This window comes from Hippopotamus amphibius, chromosome 4 (genome assembly GCF_030028045.1).
Source record: "Hippopotamus amphibius kiboko isolate mHipAmp2 chromosome 4, mHipAmp2.hap2, whole genome shotgun sequence".
Lineage (NCBI taxonomy): Eukaryota > Metazoa > Chordata > Mammalia > Artiodactyla > Hippopotamidae > Hippopotamus > Hippopotamus amphibius.
The window spans coordinates 18,388,950-18,409,922 of NC_080189.1; the positions used below are offsets into that span (position 1 = coordinate 18,388,950).

General features: G+C 36.6%; 1 protein-coding gene across 2 annotated transcripts in view; it reads right to left on the minus strand.

Annotated features, from left to right (window-relative positions):
• Positions 1-540: 540 nt before the first annotated feature.
• The window catches only part of NUP205 (nucleoporin 205), a 76,670-nt gene continuing 56,237 nt past the window's right edge, over positions 541-20,973 (minus strand). Inside the window, exons 36-43 of one of the 2 annotated variants that reach the window (XM_057732358.1) lie at positions 14,374-14,450; positions 12,411-12,539; positions 12,064-12,190; positions 4,399-4,565; positions 2,665-2,788; positions 2,063-2,191; positions 1,432-1,505; positions 541-874 (exon numbers count right to left, since the gene is read on the minus strand). In XM_057732358.1, coding sequence (XP_057588341.1) covers positions 722-874; positions 1,432-1,505; positions 2,063-2,191; positions 2,665-2,788; positions 4,399-4,565; positions 12,064-12,190; positions 12,411-12,539; positions 14,374-14,450 — 980 coding nt within the window. In that variant the 3' untranslated portion in view covers positions 541-721. Of the gene's footprint in view, positions 875-1,431; positions 1,506-2,062; positions 2,192-2,664; positions 2,789-4,398; positions 4,566-12,063; positions 12,191-12,410; positions 12,540-14,373; positions 14,451-20,973 lie in introns of those variants that run through there. The other variant, XR_009053252.1, reaches the window with a different exon arrangement.

Here is a 20,973-nt window from a genome sequence, read left to right on the forward strand (position 1 = left end):
TCAAGACTCTTTCCCCTCTCACAGTCTCTTCTATATATCAGACTGAAATAATTGGTGGCTGGAAAGGGGAAAACAGACTTTCAGGTGATGTAGTCACGTACACATAAATACTATCGGGCAAGAAACAGAGTGATGATTGAGTAAATTCTTTTTCCCTAACTGCAGCCATCCTATGAGAAATATAGGCAGATGATTAATTTGAAAAATTCCACAAATTTTTTTAAGGAACAAATCCAAGTGATTATTTGTCATTTACATGCAGAAAAAAAATTTTAGTAAAAAGATGGCTTGACTTTGAGATTATTTCCAATATAATACACTGTATGTACTGAGTATACTTTTCTATTAAAGAGCATTATCATAAAAAGTGTAATTATCTACAAAGGGAAAAATTTAGAATTTTCAGACTATGTCTTTAATTTAGCACTCAGAATAATGCCCCTGAGGAAAAACCATCACTGTGGAAGGATTATTTGTTGAATTCCTGATAATGTTGACCATTTTCTAAATAAAATTTCAAGAGACTGACTACATGTTTGTTTTTTTTAAAAAGTATTTATTTTTTACTAGTGAGGATGTGACCAGGCAAAGAAGTTTACAGAAAAGAAGTCCATATATAAAGAAAGAAATAGCAAAATATCTTTTGGTCATAATTTAGAAAGTATAAAAAGGAGACAGTTTTCCCCAATTCTTCTCCTCAGAAGAGCATAAGCACGGGCTCTCAGTTCCGTGATATCCTCAGCAGGCCTCGGATACGTCTGACAAGAGCTTGTATGAAACTATAGCGAGATCGAACTTTTGAATACAATCCTTCAATGTCCAGAAGTTTCTTTTGTAGCGATTCTCCAAAAGCGTTGATGGCGTCAGCCTGAAGCTACAGGTAACACAAGTGACATTTCATTATTAAGTAGTCTCAAATATTTTGTATTCTGTCTTCCTATTTAAAATGCCTTTGAATTTTTGTAATGTCTAAAGTAACTCAACATTCACATTTTCCACCCTAGAATTTATTGGCGTGCTAATGTTTTTCCTTCTTTCCCTTCTTGTATAAATGCATAAAATTTAAAATTTGCTTTAAATAGCAATAACTGTTGATATGTGGAGTTTCCAGATCATAATGCCCACCAATTACTGAACTCTTACTGTGTTCTAGGCACTACCCTAGGAGTCTCACACATGAAGCCTCATTTACTTCTGACAAAACGCTTTGAGATTTAATTATCATTCCCATTTCTGAGCTGAGGAAATGGAGGCTCAGAAGCTAAGTAAGTTGTTCTGAGTCACACAGCTAATAGGTGGCTATCCCAGAATTCAAACCAGGTCTTTGTATGCAACCTTGAAAATTATTATCTTACTAACATACCAGGCTTTCACTTTTCTCTTTCAAAAAAGACAAAAAACAAAAAACAGGGTATGAGAGTAAAACCTTACCTGGTCTATATCATGTTGGTTCACCATAGTCAGCCCACTTCTAAAATCCAGATTGCTTTCTGAAGCGAAGGAATCTAGAGATAAAACACACAAACCAGCTTTGCAGGTGTGAGTCTACTACACAGTGGAAGAACCTGAAGACAATGAACCACAGTGCCGTGAGAGTATGGGTCAAGCCTGAGAACTCTTTCAGCTTTCAGTAAATGGAAGCCCCTACGAAGCATTTCACTGTTCTAGGCTACAGTTCTCAGGCTTTCCTTCTGTTTCTCACCACCTAAGGGATCCAATACATGCTCATCAGTCACAGAAGTTCCCTCGAGCAACAAGAATCATGACCAAGGCTGACACATTTCCATTCTTTTGGAAAATTATTTGTGCCCAGAGGACTCTGGACCTGGGTCAGCCATTAACTGCAAGAAGCTGAGGAGCAGCTGAAGAGCAGCCTCTACACACAACATCCCATGGACAGAAGGAAAATACAAAACATAGCTGTGCCTAGTAACTAAGTAGCTCTAGGATTACCTAGTCTAAGTAACCTGAACAGTCAAAAGTAGACTAAATGTAACTAGTTTTTCAAGGTTCTAAAATCTATAGGCATTTATGGTTCACTAATTTTCAGAATAAAGTTTACCCTGTAGTCTTCTGCTTTTAAATAAGGTCCTGGAGGCAAACAAGGAATCTTGAGAATCCGTGGGTGTGCAATGTAACAAGTAGTACTCCAGATGGCGCCAGAGAATAAACAGGCAGGTCTCTATGATAACTACAGAGGGAGCTCAGATTAAAGGAAAACAACCTTATCACATGATTTTACAAACCAGTTTCTGAACAGGAGGAAAAAGAAGAGACTGCATCATTCAGGGATGTACCCACAGCCTCAGTCTAACAAGCTGGATGTAAGGTCTCTCCAGAAAGCAGCTAGATGTGCTGAGAGGAAGGAGGTGGAAACCGAGGGGCGCTGTGCCAGCCAGCACAGCCTTCAGTGTCCTTGTCTCCTGTCTGGACAGAAAGTGTCTGTGTATATTATGAGGATTTCTAGTTACTCTAAAAGGTAAGAAAAAAATTTTCAATTTAGAAATATATCTAAATTTAACTAGAAAAAAACTAACAGTAATTATGTCCCTTTCCTTATTATTCTGATACCCAAATAATGTGAGAATAAGTAAACAGTGCCCACATTTGAAAATTCTCTTAAAGGTCACCCTTCAAGCCCCACCCTGATTCCATTAAGGATACAGGAGCAAAGGGAAAGCAATTTAGCTCGGTTGTTGATCAGCTTCACCAAACGCCGCCTTGCTAGGACATATTTCTGGGCAGTGGAGATTTTATCAACACCAGCAGGCATCACAGACTGACACAACTAAGAAAAAAACAGGAACACAGTATTAAGAATGACATATACTGTAACAAAAATTTAATGAAAATCTATATACTATAAGCAATCACTTGTGATAAGTGCTGTGAAAAATATTCAAATTTAAACATCCTTGCAGACAAGAGTTTATTATCTTAATTAGGAAGCTGGTAATTTTAAAAAACAAGAGCCAAAGAAGTAGTTGAATTCACAAATGAATGTTCATCTGCTGCTTTTTGAAAGTCCAGTCCCTGAAACAGACATTTCCAATCTGCTAATGGGCCAACTGACACTGAATTTCTTGTCAAATTAAAACAAAACAAAACAGTGGGATTTTCAAGCAGTAAGTGTCACAATGCTGTGGAGAATTTCTGTAACAGCTGTCAGGTATCTTCTGAAAAAAATGTAAATTAGACTCGTAGAGCGTAACAATTTTATGATCATCAACCAGAACCTCCCCTGATCCCTTCTCCATCTGGCATACCTGCAAGCACAACGGGTCAATTTAACGTCCAGATACTGGCTTTGGCAGCAGACATACTGCAGTGGGGCTGGTGGAGTGCCACATGCTTTACTGTGACGCTGTAGCTCCTCTTGCAAGTACTAGCATCACCCATAAGCTGCACTCAAAGGGGAAGGACTGCCAGGTGTAAACTACACAATTTCAGGGATTACCTGAACCCAGTCAATAACGCCTGCCTCAACCTGTACTTGCTAGCTAGCTAACTTTGGATAAGTTACTCAATCTTTCAGTGCCTCAGCTTCCTCATCTGAGAAATGGGAGAAGCAACAATATCTGCCTCAGGTATTCAGGTATTCAGGTATTCAGGTATTCAGATAAAACACGTAGCTCAGGGCTTGGCACATCATAAACTCTCAATAAATGTTTCCTAGAATTATCAGAAGAATGGTAAGAGGGAGTACGCTCTGACTGTTCTTAAAGGTGACAAGGTGTTTTTTAAAAACCTGGTGTAAACCAGGAACGGCAAAATGGCTCAACATCCAGGCTGCCCCACAGGACACCACGAAGCTTTAGCACTGGCCAGGGGATGCCGTACAGTTCAGCTAGGCCAAATGGAAAAGAAGGCAGGCTGCTCAGGGAGCAAGCCCAGTAACTCAGCATCTTTAGCTACAATACGTGCCAGGGAATGATTCTGGATCATTGAAAGAAGGCAGTCAAGTCTGATACGCCATCTCATTGGTCTGAAAAAATTCACTTAACAGATACTGAAGATGCTGAAGGAACATATCTTACCTAAGGAATCATTTCTAACTGAAAAAGCATCTGCAATAGAAACCTAAGTTTCTCAGCACAGATTTTTAGAGAGTAAATGACCAAACTGTTTATTCAAAGGCCAGCTGCTTTTCTCCTGACTAGCAGGTGGTTTTCTTGAACAGGTGCAGCTTCCTGTCATTCAGTCAAGGGTTTCTATGCTTATGAGGTGTGGTACTAGGTGAGGGACTCTTCTTCAAGCCACCCAGAGGAGTCACTGTAATTCCTTTCATCTCACTGCATGCATCACCTTTACTTACAAGTCTGACACTAGACCCCTGGTCCTTATCAGTAAAAGCAATGGTTTCTCAAAAGTCTCCAACACTCATTATAAGATTTATACCTCTTTTATCTCATCTGGGGGAAGCTGCTCCACGTTCTGTAGCTTGTTGACACTCCGTCGATGACTGTCATAATAGCTGAAGAAATCATTAGCGCTCTGTTTCAGCAGGTAGACAATAATGCCCAAACCAGGCAGGCGCCAGTATGGAACCACTGGAGCTTGGGTATCTAGTTGATAAAAAACAATGTTCTACTTATAGCCGTTTTATATGAATTTCAAATGACCTGTTTTGTTTTTTTTTTTTAAAAAGGAAAGCCCAGGAATTTAAGGGCATGTAAACTATTATTAAAACCAACCCAAGACTACTTTTAAATACCACTGACAGTTCAAAGGAGTGGTCAGGAACTACTGTAATGAGGTAGGTACATAAGGCTGGAGCATTGAGACAATAAGGAAATCTGGCTGATGGACACTGAGACAGCTTGCCCTTTATCGGTGAAGACCTCTTTGAGAACTCTATGGAAGTTATAAACCTTTACACCCATCTCTCCACCACCCCTCACCCCATGCTCCTGACCCCAAGTAACTCCTGCCTCACCCTATGGCTCTACTTATACAGATTCATTTCCAGTCTGCATCTTTCTGGTTGCTGAGTTCCCAGCTCAAAGTCATTCTTCCAAAGAGGCAAGGAGAACACTAACAAATAGTTAAAAATTAGATAATTAAATTTAAAGTTTAATAAGTCTTCTACCATGATAACTCCATTTGGATAGCAAAACAAAATGATCTGCCTTTTACTGGACAATTTTCTGATGGTGTAAAGGAACAATGTGATGTAGGAAAACCTGTTTGCAGAGGGAAGAAAAACTAAGAGAGCAGTAACGTTACTATTCTATTCATAGAGTTTGTGTGGTACAAATAAAGCATTTCCTCTTGTAACTGAGGGATTTCTTTGAGAAACACCTTAGTAATTTCAAGTATAATTTGGAGATAATCTTTGTTTAATGGCTGCAACTGCCACAAATACTGAAGGAGAGATCTACATTTGCTTCCCTCACTACCATCTCCCTGAACTTTGCTCCAAAGTCAGATCTCACAGACCTTCGTGGGGAGGGAAAAAGAGTCCCTTGTCAGTGGATTTTGCCACCGAAAAAATATCCCACACTCATTTGATTTGCCAGGTCTCCTTTACCAGTCTCAGTGAAGACATAACAATCTGTATGATACAGGTCATCACAGAGAGCCTTCTCCTAGTGAAATTAGGTACACTGGTCCCCAGACAACATTTGTGTGACCTCGACTTGGTAGGAAGCTATCCATAAATACAATGGTCTAACGCTTAAGAGTATTCCAAATCTCTTCAGGAGTTCTTATACACTAAGTTGCTCAAGTCTAGAAATCAATATTAGAGCATTCAGAGGCATCAGACTTAGATGTCAGATAAGGATGGCTCATGAGATATTTAACTACGGAAACAGACTCTGCGGGAAAGAGCACGAGGTCAAGGAAATAGAAGTGCTACAGGAAAGGGTCCCTCGATCACAAGTAATAGTAAATATACTAGAGAATAACAATAATACAAGAGCAATAATAAAAATAATAATAGCTAACACTGATGTCGTGCTAAATGCCAGGCACTGTTCTAAAGCACCTTACATATATTAACACATTTAATCCTTACAATAACTCATTGGAGGAGAGCTTGTTATTACGTCCACTTTATAGACAAGGAAACTGAGGCACAAAGAGATAAGTGACTTTTCTTAAATCACATGTAGAACTGAGATTCAAATCCAGGCAGTTTATCATCAGTCTGTGCTCTTAACCACTAGGTTAAACTATCTCTGTATAACTAAATATTCTAGAACCTACCAAATACCTATCTATTCATATGTGTACAATTGGCAGAGAAGAACATGCTTCTTAACTCTTAAAAAAGTCTGATGAAAAATAAAGATCAATTTATAAAGCTTTATAAAGTTCATCTTTAAGTATTAAAAATCAAAGAATGACATGGTTTGTAAAAGATGGGTTCAAAATGGTAAGAAACTAATGAAATTTTAATAATTAGTGATATTAATGTTTTGAAGAATAAATGACAAAATACAATTTTGTTTGAAAAATCTTATATTCAGGTTAAACTTGTTTTAAGAAGATGCAAAGGGGAAGAAAAGGATCACCCTCTTGAGGCAGAGTAAGAGGTCTCCCCAAGCTGCAGACCTACAGGGAGTAATACACAGATGCATGCCCATTACAAACTGCTAGCCAGAAAGGGGCTGGAGCGGGCTAAACGTCGCCACTATGAGGTAGCAAAACCACGCTTCTGAGTGAAAATGGGTCTCTGGGTAGGATTCCCAATCATTCCACGCCCCTCCAATGAAGAAGACCTCCTTTCTCCTATTTGCTGAGCCACATGAACTAGCACTTTTCCCTCATGCAGGAGAGATTGCACCTTTGTAGTCTCGTCATCTTCCTGGCAGTGAACTTTTTGAATATAGGAGAAAGCTAGAACTACGCAGAATCAATTTGCTTAACCAAGTCAAAGAAATGGTTTTATATATCCAGTTTGAATGATTTAAGCATTTTACTCCCTAAAATACTACTATAAATCTTTATAGTTACCTCCTCAATTTCTTTAAGACATACTCTCACCCAAGACTACTCCAAATGAATCACTGACTGACAGGTATTTTTAAGTAAAGGTATCTGATTAGGTATTAAGGACTTCTGCTTCCAAATATGTCAAACTAAGACCATACCAAACAACCCACTCCCTGCTCACGGCAGAAAATAAAAAACCTAGACCTAACCCCAAAACAGCTACCTAAAGTTACCAGAGTAAACAGAAGCAGACAGACACTGGTAGGGAGTGCAGGCTCACTGGGAAGAGGGCAGATGGAACCTGTACAACTCTTAAGTTTTCATCTCATGGCCTTAGCCTGGGGCTAAGTACACCCATGCACCTGGCAGTAGCACAAGCAACACAATGCAGAAGCAGGAGTGCTGATGGAAAAAGCACGGTCATTCGCGCCTGACAAATGGAAAAAAGAGAAGCTGAGAAGCTGGGAAACCGTGACCAATAAAGAAAGTTTTAGGGGAATCCCAGAAGAGTAGAGAGGGGATCCCTATAGCTACACACATCACTAACTGACCCCTGAACCATGCAGGTAACACACTCAAAACATCTCAGCTAAAGGCAAAAGTCATAAACTGACACACGCAAGAATCAGTGTTCACAGGTCAAAATAGCCAAGGTAATTAAGCCAAAACAAAAGAAAAACACCACAAGGGGAAAACAATAACAGAATCTAGAACCTTCACAACTTTGTAATGTCCAGTACACAATTTTAAATACCCAACATATAAACAACTAAGAAAATGAAAAAGATTCTAAAGAGACAAGAAAACCAAGCAAGTCTAATCCCTGATAAACTAGATGTTGGTAACTAGTGAATGAGGGTTTTAAAGTAGCTATTATAACTATCCTAACTGAGAGAAAACAATGAAAACATAGTCAGTCTCAGCAGAGAAATAGAAATAAGGGAACCAAATGAAAATTCTAAAACTGAAAAATACAATTTCTTAAATAAAAAAAATTCACTGGATTTATTTTGCCAAATAGAGCTTACTGAGGAATGAGTAAGTGAACTTGAAGACAGAGCAACTGAAGTAGTCAAAAGGTACAAGCTTCCAGTTTCAACATAAATGAGTAGTAGGGATGTAATGAGCCACACAATAAATATAATTAACACTGCTGTATGTTATGCAGGAAAGTTGTTAGAGTAAATTTTAAGAGTACTCATCACAAGGAAAAAAATTTTTTCCCCTTTTGTTTTGTATCTATATGAGATGATGGATGTTCACTAAACTTACTGTGACAATCATTTCATAATGTATGTAAGTCAAATCATTATGCTGTACAACTTAAACTTCTACAGTGCTGTCAATTATACCTTAATAAAACGGGAAGAAAAAAATTCCAGTCTTCAATCATCTGTAAATATAGTTGCTAACATAAAATTTATATATTCATATGATAGCAAGATATAAACAAAAAATTATGAGGAATGGCTGCAGCAAAATAAATTATCTGCCCATTACATTTACTTTCAGGGCTTTGAAATCATGCTAACTACATGATTTAAAGTAACAAGTAATGTAACTTTACGTGAGATAGTAAATCAATAAAAAAAGTATAGTGAAAGTTCTTATCCTATTTCTTATAAACAAAGAGCATTAAAAAAAAAACACACTATCAAACCATCTAATATATGTTTGAAGAGAATGGGGCTGAAAATATTTAAAGAAAAAGTGGTCAAAATTTCCCCCAAATTGATAAAACACAGAAATGTATAGATAAAAAAATCTCAACAACACTAAACAGAATAAAAACAAAGAAGCCCACACCAAGGCACGTAACAGTCAAACTGTTTAAAAATGAAGAGCACGTCTTAAAAGTAGCAAGAGAAAAACAACACTTTACATACAGAGGAACAATATTCCCATCAATGACTGACTTCTTATTAGAAATCACAGAAGACAAAGGAAAGTGAAACCATATATTTGAAGTACAGAAAGCACAAAAGTACCAACTCAGAATTCTATATCCAGCAAAATTATCCTGCAAGAATGAAGACAAAATCAAGACATTTTCAATAAAAGAAATTTAAGAGAATTCATCACTAGCAGACCCGTACTTATGTAAGAAATTTTTCAGCCCAGTAAAGCAATTATATTCCAATTAAAAAGAAAGAAAGAAAGGAAGGAAGGAAGGAAGGAAGGAAGGAAGGAAGGAAGGAAGGAAGGAAGGAAGGAAGGAAGAAAGAAAGAAAGAAAGAAAGAAAGAAAGAAAGAAAGAAAGAAAGAAAGAAAGAAAGAAAGAAAGAAAGAAAGAAAGAAACTTCAGCGTGAACGGAAATGACACCAGGTGGAAACTCTGATCACTGAGAAAGAATGAAGAGCACCAAATGTGATTAATATCTAAGTAAATGCAAAAGACTATTTTTTTCTTTTTTACCCTTTTGTTCTTTATTTATAAAGTATTAAATGTTTGAAAAAAATTATTGTCTAAGGGAATTTATAGTGTACGCAGATGCAGTACATGTAACAATTGCAACATAAAAGAAGGGGGAGAATGTGGGCCTATAACAGTTAAGAAGAGATGTAAATTTTAAAGTGGTACTATATTAACAATAAATAGGCTGTGAAAAATTATGGCAACTACTAAAAAAAATAATACAAAGAAGTACAGGTAAAAAATCCAATGGTAAAATTAAAATCAAATTCTATAAAACAGAATTTTTTTTAAAGCAGGTAAGGGAAAACAAAAACAAAAACAAAAAAATAGAGAAAGCAGGTAGAAAACAAATAGTAAGTAGAAAACAATTAAATGATAGAGCCTATTCCAATCATATCAATAATTACATTAAATATTAAAGGACTAAACACACCACTAAAAGTAGAGATAGTCAAAATGGATTAAAGAAAAAAAAAAGACTCAACAAGAGATGCACTTTAAACATAAAAACATGAAAAACATGGATAGGATGAAAATAAATGGACAGAAAGAAATAAACCATGTAAACCATAAGCATAAAATATTTTGAAAAAGAAAAACAAAGCTAGAGGATTTATACCACCTGATTTCAAAACTTACTACTGCTATAAAGCTATTGAAGATAGTGCATAAAGTATATAAAGACAGTGTGGTATTAAGAGAAAGAACAGACATACAGATTAATGGAACTGAATCTAGAGTCCAAAAATAAACCCAGATTTATGTGGTCAACTGATTTTTGACAAAAGGTACCAAAGTAATACAAACAGAAAAAGATAATTTTTTCAACAAATGGTACTAGAATTGGACACAGGCTCATCCCTAGTCATCAAGGAAATGCAAATTAAAACCACAATGAGCTATCACAACATGCCCACTAGAATGGCTGAAGTTTAAAAAGACTGACAAACCAAGCATTGGCAAGGATGTGGATCAACTAGAACTCTTACGCATGGCTGGTAGAAATGCAAAATGACTGTCACTTTGTAAAACAGAACGGCAGTATCTTACTTAGTTAAACATACCACACAGGGCTTCCCTGGTGGTGCAGTGGTTAAGAATCCTCCTGACAATGCAGGGAACACAGGTTCGAGCCCTGGTCCAGGAAGATCCTACATGCCACGGAGCAACCAAGCCCGTGCGCCACGACTACTGAGCCCATGCTCCACAACAAGAGAAGCTACTACAATGAGAGGCCCACTCACTGCAACGAAGAGCAGCCCTGGCTTACCACAACCAGAGAAAGCCCGCATGCAGCAACAAAGACCCAACGCAGCCAATAAAATAAATAAATAAATAAATATAAAATAAATAAATAAACATACCACACAAGCCAGTAATTGCATTCCTAGGCATCTAATCAAGAGATATGAAAACATATGTCCACATAAAGATCTGTATCCAAATATTCATAGTAGCATTATTCACAATAGCTAAAAATCTGGAAATAACCCAAATGTCTATCAACTAGTGAATAGATAAATTATGGTATATTTTTAATATGGAATACCAGCCAAAAATAAAAAGGAACAAAATAGTGATACACACATGGATGGCTTTCAAAAACCCTGAGCTAAATGAAAGAAGTCAAAACACAAAAAAGACTACATATTGTATGATTCTATTTATATGAAATTCTGGAAAAGGCAAAATAATAGACACCTTGACCAGGGGTAAAAGGAAACAATTACATACAAAGGAGCAACAAGGAACTTTTAAGGATGAGGGAATTATTCTATATTTTGGTTGTGGAGTGGTTACACACTGCATAACATTACAAAAAGTACTCAAACTGTACACCTAAGATGTGTAAATTTTGTTGTATGTAAATAAAAAACCTCAATGAAAATTTTTTTTCTTAATCCCACTAGGTAGGACATTTTATAACAGTTACACAAGAGTTCTTAGCATAATATATTTTTTCATAATATTCTATTACACAGGTATTTTATGTGATTAAGCAATTTTCAGAGAAAATAAGATCCTGAAGAGGATGAAAATGTGACAAAATGATTCACAGAAATCTCAAACAAAAGGTTTCTTGAGATCACCACCAGTCCATCACAATACAACCACCAAGATCCAAACAGGCTTTAGGCTTTAGGCTTTTGAGTGTCCGCTGGGATGACAGCTTTAACCAACCCATAATCCTTGCCTCATATTCTCAATCTTCCCTACTGGGTCACTAGGAAATCATAGGCTACATCAGCTTACTAAGTATCTAAATTTTACTTTGCTGTGTTATAGAAATTTGGAGCTAAATACAAAACCCAGATGAAACACCAAATTCAGCTTAACATGATTTAACATACAAACTGTTATATTTTCATACTTTTCACCTAGCTAGCTTACTCTCCAATCCTAGAGCCTTTAGGGCTTCACACACTATATAAAACTATACTCCCCCTACAGGGCTTTTCCAGATTCAGCCTCAGAAAATCTTAAATTTCTCTATTCTTTCCATCTCTCCAGCTGTATCCACAGGTCTGACAGCAGTACCTCCTCATCACTTCTTCTTAAAGAAGTTGTTTTAAAAATTTCCCATTCATTACTGGTGAAAAAAAAAATTTTTAATTAAAAAAAAAAATTGGATCTTACTAGAGCCAACTAGAGCTTGTCATAACCCTGGCAACTTAATTCCTGAATACAGAAAGAAAGAACTAGCTCACCTTGCCGGGGCCCATCTCTATTAATGGTTTCTGACAGGCTAGGGGTGAAGAGACACACAGCATGCTGAAAGGTAGGGGAACTCTGTAACATGAGTGACTGGCAGTATTCCATGACATTGGCACAAATCTACAAAGAAAGAACATCAGTAACAAACATATTAGCTCCCCAAATGCCTCATATCCTGGAAATCCAGATTTGAAGGAGAACAAAGTTACAGATCAATTTGTAAAATTATAACAAAGTTACAAATCAATTTGTAAAATTACCCACATCTATTATTTTTCTCAAATATCTCCAAAAACATAAAAACCTTAAAGAATAGTTATACAACTCTCGCTCCTCTTACCTGCTGCATAGCCAGTTCGATCTCATCTTTCTTGCTCACTCTATCCCCCTCCACATTATCATCTTGAAATTTAAACTGCCGCAGTCTGTCGGAGCCACCGAAGCGACTTAGTAGTCCTAAGCACTGGCGCTAAGGAAGGAAAAGATATTTTGTCCATATCTAGTTGGATATGTTTAAAGTTAGTGACCTATTTTTCTTGAGGGAGATAAAAAACAAAAACTCAGTGAGAAGTGAAATCAGTCTTTAAAGCATCTAATTTCTAACTTCCAACTGATAGTACAGTGTTCTGCACACAGTAAGTGCACAATAAAAACGTTTTTAATACACTGGTATTACACATACACACACACCCCCTTACATATATACATACATATATTACATATCTAATTTAAACTGATGTTAGTTTAAATAATAAATATTGATAATGCAAAACATACTAAGGAGATAAACTTATTTTGTCAAAATAGCTACATCTATTTTTAAAACTTAAAACTGGCTGTTTGCTACCCTTACAGATAAAACAGATGCACTAACACATTTCCAGAGGCCACCTTATGAGAGATGCAGCAAAAATATTTTTTGTCCCCACCAATGAAAAAAGTTATAAGACTGAAGGAAAAAAAAAACAAAAAAAAAACCAAAACGAGAGTATTTTGACTTGGTTAGGGAGAGTACAAGCCTTTCTGGAGTGCTAATTGAACAAAGACTCAAAATGTACTACTTGTGTACACTGGCACCCAGTGATAACTGTTATGTTATTTGATCTGTGGTTTAAAAATTTATACACTAAAATGCTAATGGCGGCATTTTTCTTTTGGAAACTTAAAATATAGCTCATGAAAAGAGGACTAGTTAAGAAAATTACTGTATCAAAAACATTGGAATATAAATTCTACTATATAAATATAATTTCTCTGCAGCCAAAAAAAAAAGTGAAGATGTTCAGATCAAAGCAGGCCAGGAGGCTCCCAAAAAGACTGTGATAAAATATCTAATTGAGGACTTCCTAGGTGGCGCAGTGGTAAAGAATCTGCCTGCTAATGCAGGGGACATGGGTTCAAGCCCTGCCCTGGGAAGATTCCACATGCCATGGAGCAACTAAGCCTGAGCGCCACAACTATTGAGCCTGTGCTCTAGAGCCTGTGAGCCACAACTATTGAGCCCATGTGCCACAACTACTGAAGCCCATGCGCCTAGGGCCCGTGCTCCAAAACAAGAGAAGCCACCACAATGAGGAGCCTGCGCACCACAATGAAGAGTAGCCCCCGCTCGCAGCAACTAGAAAAAGCCCATGTGCAGCAACGAAGACCCAACACAGCCAATAAATAAATAAAATAAATAAATTTATTAAAAAAAAATATATCTAATTGATAGACTAGTTTGAATATATTGAAAAGAGATTACAGAACTGGAGGAGAGTTTGGGAATAAATTAGAAGTACATAAAAGCAAGCAAATTAAAAAAGAAACAATTATTTTCTCTAGGGAAAACATAATGTTGTATAGAAAAGTAACATATGGTCCATCCATGGCTTATTCATAAATGACATTTACATAGCAATAATAATATAACACTAAATATTAATCTAATCAAAATTATGATATAATTAGGTGAGCTGGGGGTGGGGACATATTATGAGAGATATACATATTGTACGATGGAAGAAAAAGAGTAAAGAGATCTAAGTTCTCATCCTCCTTGATGAAAGGTCAATAGACGACTCTTAAAATTGGAAAATCAAGTAACAGCAACATAAGCATATTATTTAGAGATATAAAAGAATCAATTAAAACCATTGCTGGGTTTACCCAAATTCAGAAAGCAGAATGGGAAGGATCAGTGAGAGGACTGTTGCATTTTGCTACAAATCTTACAGCTACTCTTTAAAGAAGTTAAAAATTTTTTTTAATTTTTTTAATTTAAAAAAATAAAAATAAAAAAGAAATAAGAAAGAATCAGTTACCTGAAATCTTCCAATATGTCCCTGTAGCTCCATTAGAGATCCTTCATTTACATCAACATCAAGTTCACTTAGTATACCTATAAAATATGGAATGTTTTAAATGTAGTTTTATAATCAACAAAATAAAAACATTAAAAAACTAGGAAGGGTAGTTTTACTATTTTATGTTTATATATATATAAATATATACATATTTATATATTGATATTTATATATATGCATGAATAGACACAGACTCTGCCATGAAGGAGGCTTGAGAAATACTTTACAAAGATTGTAAGTGTACCACCACATGCTCACTCATATGCAAGCTAAATCTAGATTGATTCAAAAAGGCATATTTTAAAGTTTTTGAGAAAAATCTACTTTTTATTTATAAACATAAAAGTTAAAATTTCCTAAACTCGGCAGTAAATTACTTTCTCACGCAACAGTTCAGAATATAAAACACTAAGAATGAAATGCATTTCTTTTTTCTTTTAACTCTTCTATGTATTATATCATTTGATTTTTTTCTTTTCCCTTAGGCAAAGTACAGTTTACACATACACAAAAATGTTGCCATTCAATTTCTTAGTTTGGACCCATTACAAAATCCCTAAATCAAGCTCATCAATCTTTTATATTACCATGGACTTCCTTTATTTCTATTGAGCCCTCCAAGCAAACCCATGGGTCATTCTCTCCATTGCTCTATTTCTTTGTTCCATGACTGTAGCCATGCTGAGGAGAACCCGGCTGACCCTGCCCTAGCCACCCTAACTTTCCATGCGTTTTCACAATCTCTAATCCGTTTCTTACTTCCAAGCATACACAGCATAGCACATAACCCAGAACATTATCCTTTACTCCTTACAATGACAAACCCTCCTCTTTTCAGATTTCTCAGCCCATCACCTCAACACAAACCTACAGAAAATACTCCTATCACCAGGCATGCTGGCTTGTTACCTCACCTGCTCCTCATCGCTCCACTAGATTCTATCCCTTCCCACCTCCACCTCCACTTGGAGTCTGCTCTCACTGTATTTAATTACTTTCTAAAATTTACCCTGCCACACAGGATTTTTCCTCACTATCTAAAAATGTGTTCAGGTCTCCCTTATACTCCAAAACAAAACAAAACCAAGCAAAAACCTGGTTAATATCAAATTCTTGAAATATTTTTTCTACATTTGCTGTTTGTGATTCTTATGCCCTCCTTTTCCATCGCAACCCCTTGAAAGCTGAAGTTCGCACTTAACTTCATGGAACTTTGGCTTTTTCCTATTTGTCCTTAACCAGGGATCAAACCCATGTCTCCTGCAGCAGAAGCACAGTCTTAACCACTGGACCACCAGGGAAGTCCAGTTCTCAGATTCTTAAGACCTTTCTGCTACATGCCTCCTGAGTACTGTGGACCATATATATCACCCTCAACTCCAAAATACTTTACAGAATATCTGTGGGTCACAGATAAAAAATTAACCTGCTGATAAGTAGCTGAGGAGGTACAACATACCTGGTAACATGCTAACATTTAAGACAAAAAACATACAGTGAAATTACAGGATAATACAAAATCATATGTAATCAAGAACTGAACTAGACAGAGTACAGTTAGTAGGAGCATAAATTGTTTTTAAAAATTGTTTTAAAAAAAATTTGTTGCAATGGTGAATGGGATTGTTTCCTTAATTTCTCTTTCTGATCTTTCATTGTTGGTGTATAGAAATGCAAGAGATTTCTGTGTGTTAATTTTGTATCCTGCAACTTTACTAAATTCATTGATTAGCTCGAGTAGTTTTCTGGTGGCATCTTTAGGATTTTCTACATATAGTATCATGTCATCTGCAAACAGTGACAGTTTTACTTCTTTTCCAATTTGGATTCCTTTTATTTCTTTTTCTTCTCTGACTGCTGTGGCAAGGACTTCCAAAACTATGTTGAATAGTAGTGGCAAGAGTGGACATCCTTGTCTTGTTCCTGATCTTAAAGGGAATGCTTTCAGTTTTTCACCACTGAGAATGATGTTTGCTGTGGGTTTGTCATATATGGCCTTTATTATGTTGAGGTAGGTTCCCTCTATGCCCACCTTCTGGAGAGTTTTTATCATAAATGGGTGTTGAATTTGTCAAAAGCTTTTTCTGCATCTACTGAGATGATCATGCGGTTTTTATCCTTCAATTTGTTAATATGGTGTATCACATTGATTGATTTGCATATATTGAAGAATCCTTGCATTGCAGGGATAAACCCCACTTGATCATGGTGTATGATCCTTTGAATGTGTTGTTGGATTCTGTTGGCTAGTATCTTGTTGAGGATTTTTGCATCTAAATTCATCAGTGATATTGGTCTGTAATTTTCTTTTTTTGTAGTGTCTTTGTCTGGTTTTGGTATCAGGGTGATGGTGGCTTCATAAAATGAGTTTGGGATTGTTCCTTCCTCTGCAATGTTTTGGAAGAGTGTGAGAAGAATGGGTGTTAGCTCTTCTCTAAATGTTTGATAAAATTCACCTGTGAATCCATCTGGTCCTGGACTTTTGTTTTTTGGGAGATTTTTAATCACAGTTTCAATTTCATTACTTGTGATTGGTCTGTTCATATTTTCTATGTCTTCCTGATTCACTCTTGGAAGATTATACCTTTCTAAGAATCTGTCCATTTCCTCCAGGTTGTCCATTTTATTGGCATATAGTTGCTTGCAGTAATCTCTTATGGTGCTTTTTATTTCTGTGGTGTCCATTGTAACTTCTCCTGTTTCATTTCTAATTTTATTGATTTGAGTCCTCTCCTTTTTCTTGATGAGTCTTGCTAGAGGTTTATCAATTTTATTTATCTTCTCAAAGAACCAGCTTTTAGTTCTATTGATTTTTGCTATTGTTTTCTTTGTCTCTATTTCATTTATTTCTGCTCTGATCTTTATGCTTTCTCTCCATCTACTCACTTCGGGTGTTGTCTGCATTTCTTTCTCTAGTTTCTTTAGGTGCAAGGTTAGATTGTTTACTTGGAATTTTTCTTGTTTCTTGAGGTAGGATTGTATCGCTATAAACTTCCCTCTTAGAACTGCCTTTGCTGCATCCCATAGGTTTTGGATTGTTGTGTTTTCATTGTCATTTGTCTCTAGGTATTTTTTGATTTCCTCTTTGATTTCTTCAGTGATCTGTTGGTTATTTAGTAGCATATTGTTTAGCTTCCATGTGTTTGTGTTTTTTACAGTTTTTTTCCTGTAACTGATTTCTAATCTCATAGCATTGTGGTCAGAAAAGATGCTTGATACGATTTCAATTTTCTTGAATTTACCAGCACTTGATTTATGACCCAAAATGTGATCTATTCTGGAGAATGTTCCATGTGCACTTGAGAAGAATGTATAATCTGGGCTTCCTTGGTGGCGCAGTGGTTAAGAATCTGCCTGCCAATGCAGGGGACATGGGTTCGATCCCTGCTCCAGGAAGATCCCACATGCTGCAGAGCAACTAAGCCCGTGCGCCACAACTATTGAGCCTGCGCTTTAGAGCCCGTGTACCACAACTATTGAGCCCATGTGCTGCAACTACTGAAGCCCACGCGCCTAGAGCCTGTGCTCCGCAACAAGAGAAGCCACGGCAATGAGAAGCCCGTGCACCACAACGAAGAGTAGCCCCCACTCACCGCAACTAAAAGAAAGCCCACACACGGCAAAAAAGACTCAACACAGACAATAAAATAAATAAATTTATATAAAAAATTAGGAGGATATTTGGCATTATCTTTTAAAATCATTTTAAAGTGTGTGTATATGTATATACAAGCACTGCCAGGAATTTACCAAGGCTACCAGCTCAAATATGTAAAAATGTATATGTACACACACACACACACAGTTATTAAATGCCACACTGTCTGAAATTTTTAAAAAGATTGGAAAATAGTCAACATGTCATAGGGGTCTGGTAACTACCTCAGAAATGGAAAACTATTCCACCAATTAAAGAGTGAGGTAGGAACTATATATGCTGATGAGAAAAGATCTCCAAGACATAATGCGGGAAAAATTACTGAGCAGTGTGTATGGTATGATTTCATTTGCATAGGGAGGAAGAAATTTTTACACCACATGCAGAAAAACTGCTAGAAAAATGAAGTATAAATGGATAGCTGGTTCCTTTTCGGGAGCAGGAATTGCTGGTCAGGGTGCTTTTACTCTATTATTTTGTTTGAATTTGAATTTATCATGAGTTTGTTAAAATAAACTGTGCTTTTCTGAATATGACTTTAATACAGTGATAGAGTTAAATGCTGCTATTAGCAAAATACAGAATATTTCAGGTATTTTTAAAAAGTAATGAAAGAATTCATCAATAAAATCACTTTGCCGGGGGATCTACTAAAAGGTAAATTCTCTCTGTACTAACTCAGGGCTTCTGGATAAACATGGCAGAATGAAGGGGTATCATAAAATGTCCCTTCTATAATCAACCTACAAATAAATGAAATTCGCCAAAACAGGAAAGGGGCCAACTTATGCCATAAACACTGAAGAATGGTGGTGGTTAAGGAAAAATAAAAGAGAGAGATGGAGAAAATTCCAGGGGAGTAAAAAGCATGATTCAACTCATGGCCCTCCTCCCACTCCTCAGAAGCAGTACAGAGGAAAGAAGATAAGCCAACAAACTCTTGCAAATTCTCATGGAGACCCTGCAATTTGCAAAGAAGCATATCAGGGTGATTAAGTAAATTAAGTAATTAGGAGGAATCAAGGTAAAAACCATTAGGAGAACCACTACATAGCACTATGGGACCTTAGTAAAGGCAAGAAGCATGGCCTGTCTTGGTGTCACCTAAGGACACTGGAATGAAGTAGGGATATGAGCATAATAAGCACACAGGACTAAGACTCGCCAAAGCTAGGTAGAGCTGACCCTGGGATCTCCTCAGAATGAGCACAGCCTCTAGCTACTATAATACACACTGCACTCCACTCTGCCAAACTCTCTCCTCTCAACACAAAGGGCTCAGGCACTGACGCATGCCCAGAGAGGAAAAAATATTGGAGGCATTGTGGCAGAATCAGGGGTTGGCCTCAGATTTCTCCACAGCAACATAAAGATGGAGGTAGTAGAGCCTAGTAGTTAAGCACACAGGCTCAGAAGCCACACTGCCTGGAAAACCCTACAGTATTATCTGTGTGACTCTGGACAAGTTAACCTCTCTGTGCCTCAGTTTCCTCATCTGTAAAAGGTGGATAATAATGGTTCTACCTCACAAGACTGTTGTGAGAATTAAAACAATTAATATGCTAAGTGTTTAAAATAGTACCTACATATAAATGCTTAAAAAATAAGTTATTACCATTAATAGTAGGCCATGCTGTCATTCAAGAGTAAAGGCAACCTTTATTTGCAAGGCAGAAATAGAGACACAGATGTAGAGAACAAACATATGGACACCAAGTGGGGAAAGCGGGGAGGGTTGGGGGAAATGAATTGGGAGATTGGGATACCAAATAGTACACTCTAAATATATGCAGCTTATTGTATGATAACTGTATCTCAATAAAAGTTCATTATATTAAAAAAAAAAACTAACACAACATTGTAAATCACCTATATGCCAATAAAAATAAAAATTAAAAAAAAAAAGGAGTAAAGGCAACCTTTAGATGTTTGTAAACGTTAGCGAATTCGGGGAATATTATATACTTTTTCTTAGGGGAGGGGACCTCAATACAAATTAAAAATACCAAGAGATAAATCAAAAGAATGAACTCAGAAATGGTGAAGCTCTAGGGGGAAAAAAAGAATTGATGTTTTTCTGTGAATCCATGTAAATATACAAGGACAACTAAACAGCTGAAGGTATTATCGTTGCAGAACTGAATGTAAATGGTATTTACTTGGCAAAGTAAAAATAATACAAGCAAACATAATGTGTGGGTAGAAGAAGAAGTGTAAAATAACTCATTACTTCATCTTTCACATCAGGAGTTAGTTGATTCTGTCTAAAATTTACATGTAGTGAAAAAAAATTTTTTTAATGACCAAAATATCTTAACAATTTATCATAATCTTTTTTTCTTCTTAATCATAGTGATCTTTTAAGAACTAATATCTCTTATACACTTGTAGTAAAGAAACGTTTGTCCGGAATTCAGTGTCTTCACTTTCTCTTCAATTAGTTTTTCATCTGTAAAGTTCATGTAAAATTAAATAGTTGTTTTCTAAAACTGCATGTAAAAGGTATCCCATTCTCATGGAATTACCTCTGTATATGTTTCTCTCCACTGCCCCTCCCGCCACCAACACATACATATACAGTGAGCAATGTTTGAAAAGCTACTTACCAAATGTTAACATTTGGTAATTTCTAGATAGTAGGATTTGAGTGTTAATTATTTTCTTGAAATTTTTATACTGATCATATATCACTTTTATAAACATCTGACTTCAAAAAAGGCAGTTAAAGGGATTTCCCTGGTGGTCCAGTGGTTAAAAAATCTGCCTTCCAATGCAGAGGCCATGGATCCCTGGTTGGGGAACTAAATTCCCACATGCCGCAGGGTGACTAAGCCCCCGTGCCGCAACCACTGAGCAAGTGGGCCACTACTAGAGAGCCCACACACCACAACTAGAGAGAA